The 16,688-nt window shown below is 51.7% G+C and overlaps 1 protein-coding gene across 1 annotated transcript in view; it reads right to left on the minus strand.

Moving 5' to 3' along the window:
- LOC131202537 (uncharacterized) overlaps window positions 1-13,476 on the minus strand; it is a 34,489-nt gene extending 21,013 nt beyond the window's left edge. The window contains 3 exon segments of the mRNA XM_058191644.1: window positions 3,793-3,832; window positions 6,251-6,901; window positions 11,628-13,476. Of these exon segments, the coding sequence (XP_058047627.1) occupies window positions 3,793-3,832; window positions 6,251-6,901; window positions 11,628-13,362 (2,426 nt within the window). The 5' untranslated portion in view covers window positions 13,363-13,476.
- Between the last annotated feature and the right edge of the window lie 3,212 nt (window positions 13,477-16,688).

The following is a 16,688-nucleotide window of genomic DNA, read 5'->3' on the forward strand; positions in this document are numbered from 1 at the left end:
GATAATAAAAGGAGATGAAGAGAATTTGAAAACATAAATAAGGACTGATTAGAACTAAAGATTTAAATTTGAACCGGAAAATAGAGACTAAAAATACTGGCTAATGAAATATAATTTGGCAAAACAAAGAATTTGTGAAAGTTGAACTTTGATGGATAAACACTTGTGTAAAATGGAATAGTGGATTGATTGGACTTATAGAAAAGGAGGGAATAACAAAAAGAGCAGAAGAAGCAGAAGAAGAAACAAGAGGAGCTGTCTGGTGGAATTGTGGATATATTAAAAGCTGAGTTTGAAGAGGAAACTGGAAATAAGACTGATGTAATATTGTAACACCTAGGATTTTTATTTTTTTTTAAAAAAGGTACAGATGATAAACCAAAGGGAACTGAATGAATTATCGAACTGAATTAAGTTGATTATTGGATTAACTGGAATAATATTGGATTTATATTGACAACTCTATATATTTATATCTATGTTTAGTAAAGAAATATAGTTAAAGGTAATTTAAGAAATTAAGAAGTGTATATAAAAAAATAGAACTGTATAAATATATGTATTACACAGGGTGATTAAGAATTATAAAAAATATATAAGTATAGCATACATAAGAAAGTGTTACGTCATCACAGTATATTAGACAAGTGTGGGAGAAGAAAGGGGACAATTGCATAAAGTACAATAGAGATACAAAGACTGTAAAAAATAAGATATATTTGTGTATTTAAATATAGAATACTCTGTGTGAAAAATATTTTAAAAAGAGAATACCTAGATATAATTTCTCATATGCAAAGATGGGAGAACTTTGCCAAAACGATAAAGATGACAACTACAGCAACTATCAATACTGCCTATCTTCTATTTGGTTCTCATGGTATGTATGTATTCCTATTTCCTCAGTTTCATCATATCCTACTCTTTCAATAAAGCATCCAGATCTACACACACAGTCTGTTTTATTGGAGGATAGGTGGTTTAAGCTGCATGTTGAGCTGCACACAGACTAACATGTAGTGACAACAGAACACTGGTCCTATACTAGGTTGTAACAGTAGGAATGATAAATACATTTATGAAATCTAGTTAATGTGATGATTATTTCTAGGCATTTAATGATTTCCATTTTTGTCAAATCAAAAAATACAATCTCTGTTCTTCTTTTTTTTATTGAAAAAGTTTTACAAAACTTTTCCCCCTTTCCCCCTCCCCTAACCCCTCCCCTCCTTCACAAACCCCTCCCCTCCCCTGACTTCCCAGAACAAACACAAGGTATAGTTAAAAATAAAACAAACATATACTAAAAAAAATTCCCTCCTAACTGAATTATACTCCTACAATTCTCATCAATTCCTAACCTCCCCCAAAACAATCAAAAATGATACATCCTAATCATCCTAATCATCCTAATCATCCTAATGAACGGAAAAAATGGATTGACTATATTTTTGAATATAGTCAATCCATTTTTTCTGTTCATTTAGATATCTTTCTTGCGTATTGTCTTTCAAAAAGGCTGAGATTTTTGCCATCTCAGCCAAATTGGCAACTTTCAATATCCATTCTCCTATTGTAGGTACTTCTTTTTTCTTCCAATACTGTCCTATCAGTAATCTTGCTGCTGTTATTAGATTTAAAATCAGTTTAGTCTCAATTACTGTACAGTCCGTGATAGCTCCCAGCAGAAAAACTTGCGGCAGGAACTTTATCTTCTTTTTCAAAACATTTTTCAAAACAAATTCTTATCCAAAAAGCCTTAATATTTTTACAAGTCCACCAAATATGAAAATATGTAGCGTCATCACAATTACATCTCCAACATTTTGCTTGCATATCTGGATATATACACGATAACTTCTTAGGATCTAAATGCCATCTGTAAAACATTTTATAAAAATTTTCCCTTAAATTCTGTGCCTGCGTGAATTTAACATTTCTAACCCAAATTTTTCCCTAAGTTTCCAATAATATTGGCTCCTGAAAATTTTGTGCCCACTTTATCATACAGTCCTTTACCAAATCCCTTTCAGAGTCTATTTCAAGTAACACATGGTTGCCTTTAAATATCTATGATGCCGGCAGCGATACCCTGGTGGGGGTGGCGAAAATGGTGATGGCGATGGTGACTGTCCCCCCTTCCCCCGGGGGGGCTCTGTGATCTCTTGGGGGCTCCGCTGGGGGTCCTTTGGGGCTCCTTGAGTGGCTGCTGGATGCCAGGGCGGTGATGACGGCAATGGCAATTGTGCTATCGTGGAAGACGTCCTGCGGCGGCGACGGTCACTGCTCTTTTCTCTCCTTTTTATGGAACCTTCGTGAGAACCTGAGTGGTGGACCATCTTATTTCCACCCAGGACTATGCTGTCTATACCATGCACTTTTTAAGATCTCTTCGTTTTCCAGCTGGTGGTTCTGCCCAACGACTGTAGTTCAAGATCTCGACAAACCAGGATACCACCATTTCTTCAGACTCTGATGACTTTTTCATTTAACCAGCTTCTTGCACTGCGAGATGCCCCCCTCTCGCAGGTGTGGCCCTCCTCTTTATCGAGGGCCTACCTCGATGACGGATTTTGGAATCCTGACAGGTAGCATGCTTCTAAGAGAGGGTTAAGGAGGTTTTTAAATTTATCTTTTTGTAAACTTTTATCTAATTCAAATAATGGGTTAGGGGATGGGGGGGCACGCCCACAGGGGATTAGGCTAGTCCCTTCTAAGGTTCACGATCTGGAGGTTTGTAAATTGGAGGTCTTGGAGGAGGTTAAGGCTCGACCATGTATGGGCACTTCCATCTGCACGGTACAAGGGAGGGGCAGGTATGGCGGAAGCAGGGGCTCATATCATGTTCGGGGAGTGCGTGCTCGCTGTTTGAAAGCAATACCGCATTCCGGGCCCCTAGGCTTCACTCGGGTCCCGAGTGGTTATATCCCCTGGAACCTAGACCTTTGACTGATGTTATGCAATGCCAGGTCCGTCATGAATAAAGCCCCCCTCATATCCGATCTTATTCAAGAGGGGGGAGCGGACCTAATGGGCATTACGGAGACCTGGTTGGGCACGGAAGGCGGGGGTTCCCCTCACTGAGATGTGCCCACCAGGCTTCTGTGCGTTCCATCAGCCGAGGGCCCAGGGTAGGGGTGGGGGGGTAGCAGTGGTCATTAACGAGAGTCTGGATCTGAGGGAGGTCGCTGTCCCGCAGATAGCCGGTTGTGAAACCTTCTTAGTGAGGTGGGGTCGGGGGGTGCAGGTGTGCTTGGTGATTACGTACCTGGCTCCTTGCTACGTGACGGCAGCCCTGCCCGAGCTGCTGGAGATGATAGCCGGGACAGCGGTTGAGACCCCTAGACTTATGGTCATGGGGGATTTCAACTTGCCGTCGGCGGACGAATCGTCAATGGCAGCTCAGGAGTTCATGGCTTCCATGATGGCCTTGGACCTGACCCAGGTAGTTTATGTCCCCACCCACGTCAGGGGTAACACACTGGACTTGATTTTCATCTCGGGACAGTGGCTAAATGATCTGGAGTTAGGGGAATTAATATCTCAACCCCTGTCATGGTCAGATCATTTACTCCTTTGGCTAGACTTTCAGACCGCTACACCTCACCGCAGGGAGACGGAACCGGTTCAATAGTTCCATCCCAGGCACCTGATGGACCCTGAGAGGTTTCTGACGGAGCTTGGGCCATTTCCGAGGGATTTAGCCCGCGGCTCGGCTGGGGAACTGGCGGCCGCCTGGGAGGAGGAGGCAACTGGCGCCTTAGACCGCATCGTGCCTTTGCGGCTTCTGACCCGGCGACGAACTTGACCAGCTCCTCGGTATAACAAGGAGCTGAGAGAGATGAAGCGCCAGAAAAGAAGCCTAGAGAGCACTTGGAGGTCCAGCCGCTCCGAACCTGACCGAACACTAGCGAGGTCATATATTCAAACCTATCTAGTGGCGATCAGGGCGGCGAAACATAACTATTTCTCCGCACTCATCACATCGGCAGATAATCGCCCAGCCACCCTGTTTAGGGTGACCCACTCCCTGCTTACACAGGAGGCTCGGGAGGACCCCTTACAGAGACGTGCTGAGGATTTTGTACAGTATCTGTCTGATAAAATCGCTCAGATTCGGGACAGCTTGGACACTGATTGGATAGATCTGGGTGGGATGGCGGAGACAAGTCTTGAGAATGTTATCTGGGCTGAGTTCGATCCTGTGACTCCTGATGACATGGACAGGTTGTTGGGTAGATTGAATCCCACCACATGTTTATTGGACCCGTGTCCCTCCTGGATGGTACTGGCCACATGGGAGGTTACACGAGGCTGGCTCCTGGGAGTTACCAACACTTCTTTGTTCGAGGGTGTTTTCCCCGCCGCCTTGAAAGAAGCGGTGGTGAGGCCCCTCCTCAAGAAGCCCTCCCTGGACCTGGCTGTTTTAGTGAACTATCGTCCAGTCTCCAACCTTCGCTTTTTGGCCAGGTGTTGAGGAAGCATATCAGCTTCCTCAGCATCTGGAGGAAACTTTCTATCTGGACCTGTTCCAGTCCGGTTTCAGACCCGGATACAGCAGCGAGACGGCTTTGGTCGCGTTGGTAGATGACCTCTGGAGAGCCCGGGACAGGGGTTGTTCCTCTGTCCTGGTTCTATTAGATCTCTCGGCGGCTTTTGATACCATCGACCATGGTATCCTGCTGTGGCGGTTGGAGGGATTGGGAGTGGGAGGCACCATTTATCGGTGGTTCTCCTCCTATCTCTCTGACCGTTCGCAGACGGTGTTGGCAGGAGGGCAGAGGTCGACCCCAAGGCGCCTCACTTGGGTGACTCAGGGGTCTGTTCTCTCGCCTCTCCTGTTCAACATCTATATGAAGCCGCTGGGTGAGGTTATCCGTGGTTTTGAGGTGGATTATCATCTGTACGCTGATGATACTCACCTGTACATTTCCACCCCGAACCACCCCAACGAAGCCGTTGAGGTGATGGGCCTGTGTCTTGAGGCCGTGCGGGTCTGGATGGGGAGGATCAGGCTCCGATTCAACCCTTCCAAGACAGAGTGGCTGTGGGTTCCGGCATCCCAGTACAGTCAGCTTACACCATCGCTGACTGTGGGGGGAGGAAGTATTGACCCCCAGGGAAGGAGTGTGCAACTTATGCATTCTCCTGGACAATCGGCTGTCCTTAGAGGAACATTTGACAGCCGTCGCCAGGGGAGCATTTTATCAGGTTCACCTGATTCGCCAGTTGCGCCCCTTCCTTGACCGGGATGCCTTACGCACGGTCACTCACACCCTCGTCACTTCCCGCCTGGACTATTGCAATGCTCTCTACATGGGGCTCCCCTTGAAGAGCACCAGGAGGCTACAGCTAGTCCAGAATGCGGCCGCGCGGGTGATAGAGGGAGCACCGCATTGCTCCCATATAACACCCATCCTGTGCGGCTTACACTGGCTTCCGGTAGCCTTCCGGGTGCAATTCAAGGTTTTGGTCACCATCTTTAAAGCGCTCCATGGATTAGGACCGGGATACCTACGAGACCGCCTTCTGCTGCCGATGGCCTCCCAGCGACCCGTGTGCTCCCACAGAGTGGGCCTCCTCAGGGTGCCGTCGACCAAACAATGTAGGTTGGCGACCCCCAGGGGGAGGGCCTTCTCTGTGGCGGCACCGGCCCTGTGGAACAAGTTTCCTCCAGGGTTACGACAACTCCCCAACCTCTGGACCTTCAGACGTGAACTGTAGACTTTATTATTTCAGCCAGCTGGACTAGCCTAAGAATAAAATATTTTAGTTAAATTTTAATTGGTTTTTAATCGGTTTTTACCGTTTTAGTGATTTTTAGATAATTTTTCCCTTCTTCTTTTAATACGTGCAAAGATTTTAAATGCAAACTACCACTTTCAGTATACAAAAGATCTTTATATGTAGTCATTTCCTGAGTCTGTTCTAAATTTATGTTTTCTATTGTATGTCTAGGTCTTGCCCACATAGGAACCTTATAATTTAATTTATAAAAATATTTCTTCCAGACACGCAAGAGAGCAATTCTTAACACATGGTTTTTAAAAGCCTTATCCACTTTTTTATCATAAATTAAATATGCATGCCATCCATATAATAAATCATAACCTTCTATTTCAAAATTCTCCCTCTGTTAAATTAAACCAATCATTTATTGCAGAGAGAACAGCTGCTTCATAGTATAACGCACAAGAGGGGTGCGTTTTTTGACCCTCTGGTCCCAGACCCTGCCGGGGGAATATCTCACCCAGTGCTGGATGTGAGGCTGGGCTGATTTGGAGGTCCAGGATGAGCAGCTGTCCCAGCGTTGTCTTCGGTCCTCTGCCTGGGGCGGCGGCTGCAGTGGCCGTGGCGTGGTTTCTAGTTTCCGGCGGCAACGGCGGCGGCAGTGGTGGCAGCCACCCCCAGGGGCTGAAGTTTGTCATCGGGCGGCGCTGGAGAGGCAGAGAGGTTGGACGAGGCATCTGGAGGGTCCAGCCTGTTGGAGAGTGAGTTGGAGGCTGGGGCTGGCCCTCTTTCTGGCCCTCTGCTTTTCGGCCCAGGATGGTGGCGGCGGCGGCAGTGGCGGCATGGAGTTCCGGGTGGCGGTGGCGCAGCAACCTTTTTTCTTGGTGGGTCTGCTCTGGACAGCCGAAATTCTCACCAGGCGATGCCTGAGAAGCCAGAGGAGTTGAGAGGAGACAACTTGAGGGTGGAACCTGCCGGAGAGTGGGTTTGAGGCAGGTTCTGGCCCTCTTCCTGGCCCCTGCCTTCGGATGGTGTCTGCGGCGTTGGCAGCGTTGGCGGCGTCGGCGATGGATTTCTGCTGGCGGCGATGGCAGCGATGTTGGCCTTTCCGTGGCTGGATTCAGGCCAGGACGCCCAACCTCTGGTCTCTTTGGTGCCTGGTGTTTGGTGCCTGGCCCATATCGGCTTTACCATCAAGGTCTATCGGGCTGGCTCGGAGGAGAGCAGCTGGCTTTATTTGGACTTGGGGAGAGTGGTGGCCGATCTGGGTTTGGTGGTAGAGTAGCGGCCCCACGGAGCCCTGGAAGTCCACGGTCCATTCTGCCAGCTGGGGAGCCTAGTTTGCTGTGGTGAGACTTTTCCAAGGACCCCCCTTTTGAGACCGTGGGGGAGCCGTAGCCGTTATGTTCATCAGAGGCGGCAAAGGCTCCCCATTAGGGGCCCTTGGAGACTTAGATTGCCGGATTTGGCTGTCTATCTAGACCCGTTCCAGTCCGGCTTCCGACCCGGTTATAGCACGGAGACGGCTTTGGTCACGTTGGTGGATGACCTCTGGAGGGCCAGGGATAGGGGTTGTTCCTCTGCCCTGGTCCTATTAGATCTCTCGGCAGCTTTTGATACCATCGACCATGGTATCCTGCTGCGCCGGTTGGAGGGATTGGGAGTGGGAGGCACCGTTTATCAGTGGTTCTCCTCCTATCTCTCTGACCGGTCGCAGACGGTGTTGACAGGGGGGCAGAGGTCGTCCCCGAGACACCTCACTTGTGGGGTGCCTCAGGGGTCGATCCTCTCGCCTACCCTGTTCAACATCTATATGAAGCCGCTGGGTGAGGTCATCAGTGGTTTCGGGGTGAGTTATCATCTGTACGCTGACAATACTCAGCTGTACTTTTCCACCCCGGACCACCCCAATGAAGTGGTCGAAGTGCTGTCCCGGTGCCTGGAAGCCGTACGGGTCTGGATGGGGAGAAACAGACTCAGGCTCAATCCCTCCAAGACGGAGTGGCTGTGGATGCTGGCACCCCGGTACAGTCAGCTGCACCCACAGCTGACTGTTGGGGGCGAGTTAGTGGCCCCAAAGGAGATGGTTTGCAACTTGGGTGTCCTCCTGGATGGACGGCTGTCCTTTGATGAACATCTAGCGGCCGTCTCCAGGAGGGCTTTCTACCAAGTTCGCTTGGTTCGCCAGTTGCGTCCCTTCCTTGACCAGGATGCCTTATGCACAGTCACTCAGACTCTGGTCACATCTCGGTTGGATTACTGCAATGCTCTCTACATGGGGCTGCCCTTAAGGTGCACCCGGAGGCTACAGTTAGTCCAGAATGCGGCTGCGCGAGTAGTAACGGGAGCCGCTCGTGGCTCCCATGTAACATCACTGCTGCGTAGTCTGCACTGGCTTCCTGTGGTCTTTCGGGTGCGCTTCAAGATTTTGGTTACCACCTTCAAAGCGCGCCATGGTTTAGAACCCGGGTACTTACGAGACCGCCTGCTGTTACCCTATGCCTCCCACCAACCCGTACGCTCTCACAGAGAAGGTCTCTTCAGGGTGCCGTCCGCCAAACAATGTTGGCTGGTGGCCCCCAGGAGTAGGGCCTTCTCTGTTGGAGCATCAACGCTCTGGAATGAACTTCCCCCTGGCCTACGTCAAGTGCCTGATCTTCGGACCTTCCGTCGTGAGCTAAAAACATATTTATTTATTCAAGCGGGACTGGCATAATGGTTTTAATAGTTTTAATCTTAAATTGGGGTTTTTACTGGGTTTTTTAATTTTTTTATAATTTTAAATTTAACCTTTTAATTATCAGCCTTTTGTAATTTGCTAGGTTTTAATTGTTGGTTTTAATTGTATATGTATTGTGTTTTATCTTTGGCTGTACACCACCCTGAGTCCTTCGGGAGAAGGGCGGTATAAAAATAAAATTAATAATAATAATAATAATAATAATAATAATAATAATAATAATAATAATAATAATAATAATAATAATAATAATAATAATAATAATAATAATTTGATGATGGCCACAGAAATGTTGGCCATCTTGGGTCAATTTCCATCTGTAGACCTTAACATCCCTGCCACCTAAGTCCTAGTGTCGGCGAAGGAGAGATCATCATCTTCTCAGCCGGAGAGCTGGCGGTGACATCTTGACCGGCCAGGATGGGGCCGCTAACCGGGTTTTTGTCATGCGGACATTTTCAGCGGCTGACCTTCTTGCCCTGCGAGATTCCCCTCTCTCGCAGGTTTGGCCCTCTACATTATCAAGGACCCACCTTGAGGACGGATTTTGGAACTCGGAGAGGTGGCATGCCAAAACTAGGAGGCTTAGGGGATTTTTAACTAATTGTTTTAACCGATTTTTTTAAGAGGAGTTTTAATGGGAATTTTAAGGGGAGGGTGGGAATTGACGGGTTTGGGTTGGGGGGGAGGACGGGTTGGGGGGGAAACCCGTCGGGGAGGGAGCCAAGTCCAATGTGCATTCACGGTGTTAAGTTAACAGGTCCGAAGGTGGCGGGGGAGGGTTTCGTTCCAGTTTATTATTTATTTATTTATTTATTTATTTATTTATTTATTCATACTTTTATACCGCCCTATCTCCCTAGGGACTCAGGGTGGTGTACAGCCATATAAAAAACACATAAAATATACAAAAAGGGTTGTGTTATCGATACGGTAAGTGGGAGAAGCAGATATGGTGGAGGGGGGGAGCATATCAGGTTTTGGGGGTACGCCCTCGCTATTTAAGAGCGATCGCATGCTCCGGCCCCCCAGATTTTTCCCATTCCCCGAGTGGCCAAAGTACTCGGGACTTGGGCCTCCGGCTGATGTTATGTAATGCAAGGTCCGTGGATAACAAAGCTCCTCTGATTTCAGATCTAATTCAGGAGGGGACCACGGACGTTATGGGCATTACGAAGACCTGGTTGGGCACGGAAGGGGGAGTCCCCCTAGTGGAGATGTGCCCACCAGGTTTCCGAGCATTCCATCAGCTGAGGGCCCAAGGTAGGGGTGGTGGGGGTGGCGGTCATTATTAAGGAAAGTGTTCTGTTTCCCCCCAATACTCCCAGCAAAGAGTCAGTCAGAGGCCTCCTTTTCTCCTTTTATTTACATAGATATATGTCCTGGCCACGTCTACCCACGGGCCTGCCAAGTTTCTGGAGATAACGAGGAAATTATAGATAAGGCCAGAATTACTCACGAATATATTCTTCCCTCCATTGAAACAGTTTGCCCGCGCAAATTCATTGCTTTGTCCAAGACAAAAAACCAGGAAGTCCCGCCTCCTATTTATAGTCTCTGCAGATGTCACTGCATGACAATTATGACTTGGCTTTATCCCAACACTGCTTCTGCTGTGCGCGCCGGTTACGCCTGCGCAGTCTTGCATCACTCCAAAACTGTTCTTGGGGTGTTGCCAAATCAGAAGAAGGCTCCAGAGAATCAGGTCTTGCCGGCCCCTCCTCCTCCCTTTGAGTGGGTGCCAGGGAGGGAAAGGGCTCAAGAGAAGCAGGGCTTGCCAGGTCTTCTCCCTCACTTTCTGAATCATCCGAGTCCAGGAGTCCGGGTCCAGGAACCTGGATCACAACACTATCCCTCACCACAGGGCCCTTCCCCCGGGGCTGACGATCGGGATGCGGTCAGGCTGGGTTCTGCTCATGGAAGACCTGCACCAGGTCAGGGGCATGAACGTCGGAGGCATCTACCCAGGGGAAATCAGTCCCGTATCCCTTCCACGCGATCAAATATTGGAAATGACCCTTCACCCAGCGGGAGTCTCGTACGCTGTGGACTTCGTATTCCTCCGATCCGTCCTCGGCGACAGTGACGGGTGCTGTTGGGCACCGAAGGGGACTCGGTGTGGCCTCAGGAACCAGAAGGGACTGGTGAAAAACGGGGTGGATCCGCATGGATTGTGGCAGGGTCAGTCGGTAGGCTACTGGGTTGATGACTGCCTCGACAGGGAACGGGCCGATGAATCAGTGGTCCAACTTCTTTACCGGGTGGTCGGACGGGAGGTGTTTGGTGGAGAGCCACACCCGGTCTCCAACTGCCAGCGGGGGCGTTGCCCGTCGGGAATGGTCGGCGGATCGTTTGTAGTCCTCCTTTGCCCGATCCAGCTGCTGACGTACCAACTGTTGGACCGCATGCAATTCCGTCAGGAAGGTCTGCGTTTCGGGAACAGGAGAATCTGGTGGTGCCAGAGGGAAGAGCCGCGGATGGTACCCCACATTGGCAAAGAATGGGGTCATCTGAGTAGAGGTGTGTTGAGAGTTGTTAAAAGCAAACTCCGCCAGGGACAGGTAATTGGCCCAGTTGTCCTGTTGCTGGTTGATGAAGCAACGGAGATACTGTTCCAGGATACCGATGACCTTCTCTGTACCCCCGTCGGTCTCCGGATGGTGCGATGACGACAGACACACCTGCACCTCCAACGCGGCCATCAGGCTCTTCCAGAAGCGAGTTGTGAACTGAACTCCGCGGTCCGAAACCACCCTGTCCGGTAGACCATGGAGGCGGAAGATGTGCTGCAGCAAGAGACGGGCCGTTTTTGCGGCTGTGGGCAGTCCGCAGCATGGGATGAAGTGTGCCATCTTGGTGAGCATGTCCACCACCACCAGCGCCGTGGTGAACCCAGAGGACGGTGGCAGGTCCATCAGGAAGTCCATGGAGATCATCCCCCAGGGTCTGTCGGGTGTCGGCAAGGGCTGGAGGAGCCCGGGAGGGGCCTCCGTGGCGGCCTTGGCTTGCCGGCATGGTACACAGGATGTCACGTAGGCATGTACATCATGCCGCACTCGGGGCCACCAAAAGTTCCGTTTCACCAGGTGGAGGGTCTTGAAGAACCCAAAATGTCCTGCTGCAGGGTTGTCGTGGCACTGGGTCATGACGAGGGCTCGGAGTGGTCCTGTGGGCACATATAATCGCCCCCGAAACTTGAGTAAGTCCTCCTCCAAGGTCCAAGGAGACGTGGGGCCCACCTCCACTCTCCTTTGCTGCGACCAGGCGTCCTGGCGCTGCGCCTCTTGCACCTGGGCCCACAAGTCCACTGGCTCCCGTGCTGCGGCCAAGGCTTCTGCCGGCAGCACTGTCCGTGGAGGAAGGGGGTCTTTGGCGCAGAGGTCCTCTGGCTTGCGGGACAGGGCATCCGCCCTCCGGTTGTGACCGCTGGGAATGTAGGTCACGCGGAAGTTGAACCGAGCAAAAAACAATGACCACCGGATCTGCCGCTGGTTCAACTTCCGAGCTGTGGTGAGGTGCTCGAGATTCCGATGGTCCGTTTGGACCTCCACCTGATGTTGGGCCCCCTCCAGATGGTGTCACCAAGCCTCGAATGCAGCCTTGATAGCCAGCAACTCTTTTTCCCAGATGGTGTAGTTGCGCTCGGAAGGATTGAGTTTCCGGGAGTAGTAAGCACAGGGGAAAAGTGTGCTGCCATTCATCGGAGCCTGTAGCAGCACCGCTCCCAGAGCCACATTGGACGCGTCCGTTTCCACCACAAAAGGCCGGAGCGGGTCGGGATGCCTCAGGACGGGTTCCGTGACGAAGGATTTCTTGAGGGCGGTGAATGCTTCTTGCTGTGGGGGACCCCACCGGAACGCAACCTTCTTCCTGAGGAGCTGGGTAAGTGGAGCCGTCAGTGTGGCGAAGCCCGGGATGAAGGTCCGGTAGTAGTTGGTGAAGCCCAGCAGGCGCTGAACATCCTTCACCCGACGAGGGGCTTCCCAGCTACACAAAGCTTCTACTTTGCATGGGTCCATGGCTATGCCCTCGGGCGAGATGATATGCCTGAGGAATTCTATGGAAGTCCGGAAGAAGACGCATTTCTCCAGCTTCACATTGAGTTGTTGCTCCCGCAAGCGTTGCAGAACCAGACCGACGTGTCGAAGGTGGCTTTCCCTGGACCGGGAGTAAATGAGGATGTCAGCCAGGTAGATCTCCACAAACCGATCCAACATGTCTCGGAACACGTCGTTCATGAAGTGTTGGAAAACGGCAGGAGCGTTGGTCAACCCAAATGGCATGACAGTGTATTCGTAGTGTCCGTATCGGGTGCCGAATGCCGTCTTCCATTCGTCTCCTTCTCGCATCCGCACCAGGTTGTAGGGCCCCCGGAGATCGAGCTTGGTGAAGATCGTGGCCTCCTGCAACCTCTCCAGTAGCTCCGGGATGAGCGGCAGGGGGTAGCGATTCCACACCGTAGTGGCGTTTAGCCGGCGGTAATCACAGCACAGGTGCAAGTCCCCTGTCTTCTTCTTTACGAAGAGGACCGGGGCCGAGAGAGGAGACTTTGAAGGCCGGATGAACCCTCGGGCCAGATTTTTGTCCAGGAAGTCCCTGAGGGCGGCCAACTCGGGCTCCGACATGGAATACAGGCATCCCACAGGCAGTGGTGCGTTGGGCAGAAGGTCCACGGGGCAATCGTAGGGCCGATGCGGGGGTAGTCGGTCCGCCTCCTTCTCGCTGAACACGTCGGCGAAGTCCGTCAGCTCAGGAGGCAAGGTGATGGCAACGGTGGGAACGTTCTGGCCGGCACAGGTGTGGCGGATGTGGTCGACGCACTGCAGACTCGGGAAAGAGATGGCGTTCCGCGACCAGGCCACCTGAGGATCGTGGGTCTGAAGCCAGGCCATCCCAAGGACCAAGGGAAAATGAAGGTCCGCCGTGACATAAAACTGGATCGCCTCCTCATGGTCCCCAATAGCCAGGCACAAAGGCTGGGTGGCGAATTTAATGGGGCCGGACACCAGTTCTCGTCCATCAATTGTCTCTACCCGCATCAGAGGGTCCACCGGAACCACGGGGACCACAAACTGGGTCACAAAGGCCTGGTCCATAAAGTTTGTTGTGGCCCCTGAGTCCACCAGCGCATGGGCCTGGAACCCGTCCGACTGGTTCCCCAACCATATCCGTGTGTCCAGAATCAGATGCCGAGGGGGCCCAGAGTCTACTTCTGCAACGTCCAGTGGGGGCTTAGTACGTGCCCGACCTAGGGTTTCCCCGAGGTCGGGCCTGCTCCATTTCCCGATTGGTCACGCTGTGATTCAGGGACCGGCATGCGTGCCCCCCTTCGCTTTCTGGGGCAAGAAGCGGCGAAGTGGCCGGGCTCCCCACAGTACAGGCACAATCCCCCTTGGCGCCTCCAGTTCCGCTCCTGGGCTGTCAGGCGAGGTCTGGCCACTCCCAACTCCATGGGCTCTTCCGCAGGGGTTACAAAACGTGGGGTGACCCGGGGTGCTGGTGGTGCAGGAAGTGGGGGTGCAGATGTCGACGGCGGGTCCCGGGGGGTGCGACGGGACGGTCGCCATTGCAGACGGGCATCGAGTCGGAGACAAACGGGCACCAAGTTGTCGAGGGTGCGCGGCGCCTCCACCCGGGCCAGCTCGTCTTGCAATTCCTCTGAGAGTCCCTCCTGGAACGCATCCACCAGCGCTGCATCATTCCAGTCAGAGTCCTGGCACAAAAGACGAAATTCGGCGATGTACTCTTGCAGGGGGCGTTTCCCTTGACGGAGTTCCTTAAGGCGCCTGGTTGCCGTCAGCATTCAAACGGGGTCCTGGTACATGATGCGCAGGTGCTGCCAAAAACGCTGTTGGTCCGCCAGCAGGGGGCTGTCCTGGAGCAAGAGGGGCGTGGCCCATCGAGCAGCCGAGCCGGAAAGAAGGTTAATCACGAAGGCCTCCGTAGCCCGGTTGTCTGGGAAATCCTCTGGCCTCATAGCCATGTAGAGCTGGCACTGTCCCAAGAAGGTCGGGAACATCTCAGGCTGCCCAGAAAACTTATCCGGCACGGTTATCGGGCACTTGTGACGAGGAGGAGGAGTGGGAGGATGGGGGGGCTGCAGGCACATTCCCGGCAGCAAGTTGGCCTGCCAAGTGAGCCACTTGCTGCTGGAGCTGTTGATTAGCCGCTTGTAGCTGCTGTAACTGCTGCTGTACCTGCTGCTGGTCCATCTTTGGTGGAAGATGTTTTAGTCGGGGTCTTGGACAAAATGTTCTGTTTCCCTCCCCCCAATACTCCCAGCAAAGAGTCAGTCAGAGGCCTCCTTTTCTCCTTTTATTTACATAGATATATGTCCTGGCCACGTCTACCCACAGGCCTGCCAAGTTTCTGGAGATAACGAGGAAATTATAGATAAGGCCAGAATTACTCACGAATATATTCTTCCCTCCATTGAAACAGTTTGCCCGCGCAAATTCATTGCTTTGTCCAAGACAAAAAACCAGGAAGTCCCGCCTCCTATTTATAGTCTCTGCAGATGTCACTGCATGACAATTATGACTTGGCTTTATCCCAACACTGCTTCTGCTGCGCGCGCCGGTCACGCCTCCGCAGCCTTGCATCACTCCAAAACTGTTCTTGGGGCGTTGCCAAATCAGAAGAAGGCTCCAGAGAATCAGGTCTTGCCGGCCCCTCCTCCTCCCTTTGAGTGGGTGCCAGGGAGGGAAAGGGCTCAAGAGAAGCAGGGCTTGCCAGGTCTTCTCCCTCACTTTCTGAATCATCCGAGTCCAGGAGTCCGGGTCCAGGAACCTGGATCACAACAGAAAGCCTGGAACCGAGGGAGACCACTGTGCCTCAGATAGCTGGTTGTGAATCCCTCTATGTGAAGTGGGGTCATAGGACTCAAGTGGGCTTGTTGATCACGTACCTGGTTCCTTGCTGTGTGACAACAGCCCTGCCCGAGCTGTTGGATTTGCTGGCTGGGTTGGCAGTTGAAACCCCTAGACTGTTGGTCATGGGGGATTTCAATTTGCCATCAACTGGCATGGCATCCTCGATGGCCCGGGAGTTCATGGCTTCCATGACAGCCATGGACCTGACTCAATTAGTGGACGGCCCTACCCACATCGGGGGAAGCACCCTAGATCTGATTTTTATCTCTGGCCAGTGGTCGAATGATCTGATTTTAAATGATTTAGTTGTCGAGCCCTTGTCATGATCAGATCATTTTCTTCTTCGTCTGGACTTTTGGACCACTACTCACCACCACAGGGAGACGGAACCAATGCGTTGGTTCCATCCCACGTGCCTGATGGACCCAGAGAGGTTCCTGACGGAGCTTGGGCCGTTTCCCAAGAATCTGGCCCACGGCACGGCTGAAGAACTAGTCACGGCCTGGGAACAGGCCGCAGCTGGAACTTTGGACCATGTCGTGCCTTTGCGGCCTCTGACCCGGCTTAGGTCTCAACCAGCTCCTTGGTTCTCCGAGGAGCTGAGGGAGATGAAACGTCAGAGAAGATGCCTAGAGAGTGCTTGGAGATCCAGCTGTTCAGAAGCTGACCGGACACTAGTTAGGTCCTATAGTAGGACCTACCTAGTGGCATTGAGGGATGCAAAACGTTCTTACGTTTCCTCCCTCATTGCATCAGCAGATAACCGCCCGGCCGCCCTGTTTTGGGTGACCCGCTCTCTCCTTCAACAGGAGGGGCGGGAGGACCCATTACAAGGGGGTGCCGAGGAGTTTAACGGTTATCTGTACGATAAAATCGTTCAGCTTTGGGATGGATTGGATCAAAATTGGGTAGATCCAGGTGAGAGGTTTGAGACTCGTCTTGTTGAGACTGTTTGGGATAGTTTTGACCCTGTGACTCCCCGAGGACATGGACAGGTTGCTGGGGAGGTTGAATGCCACCACATGTTTACTGGACCCGTGCCCCTCCTGGTTGGTGCTGGACACGCAGGAGGTGACACGAGGCTGGCTCCAGGGGATTACAAATGCTTCTTTGCAGGAGGGGGTCTTTCCTGCTGCCTTGAAAGAGGCCGTGGTGAGACCCCTCCTCAAAAAGCCTTCCCTGGACCCAGCTGTTTTAGGAAATTATCGTCCAGTCTCCAACCTTTGCTTTACGGCGAAGGTTATAGAGAGTGCGGTGGCACATCAATAACCCCAGTACCTGGATGAAACTGTCTATCTAGACCTGTTCCAGTCCGGCTTTCGACCCGGATACAGTACGGAGACGGC

The sequence above is a fragment of the Ahaetulla prasina genome, chromosome 7, assembly GCF_028640845.1.
Source record: "Ahaetulla prasina isolate Xishuangbanna chromosome 7, ASM2864084v1, whole genome shotgun sequence".
Lineage (NCBI taxonomy): Eukaryota > Metazoa > Chordata > Lepidosauria > Squamata > Colubridae > Ahaetulla > Ahaetulla prasina.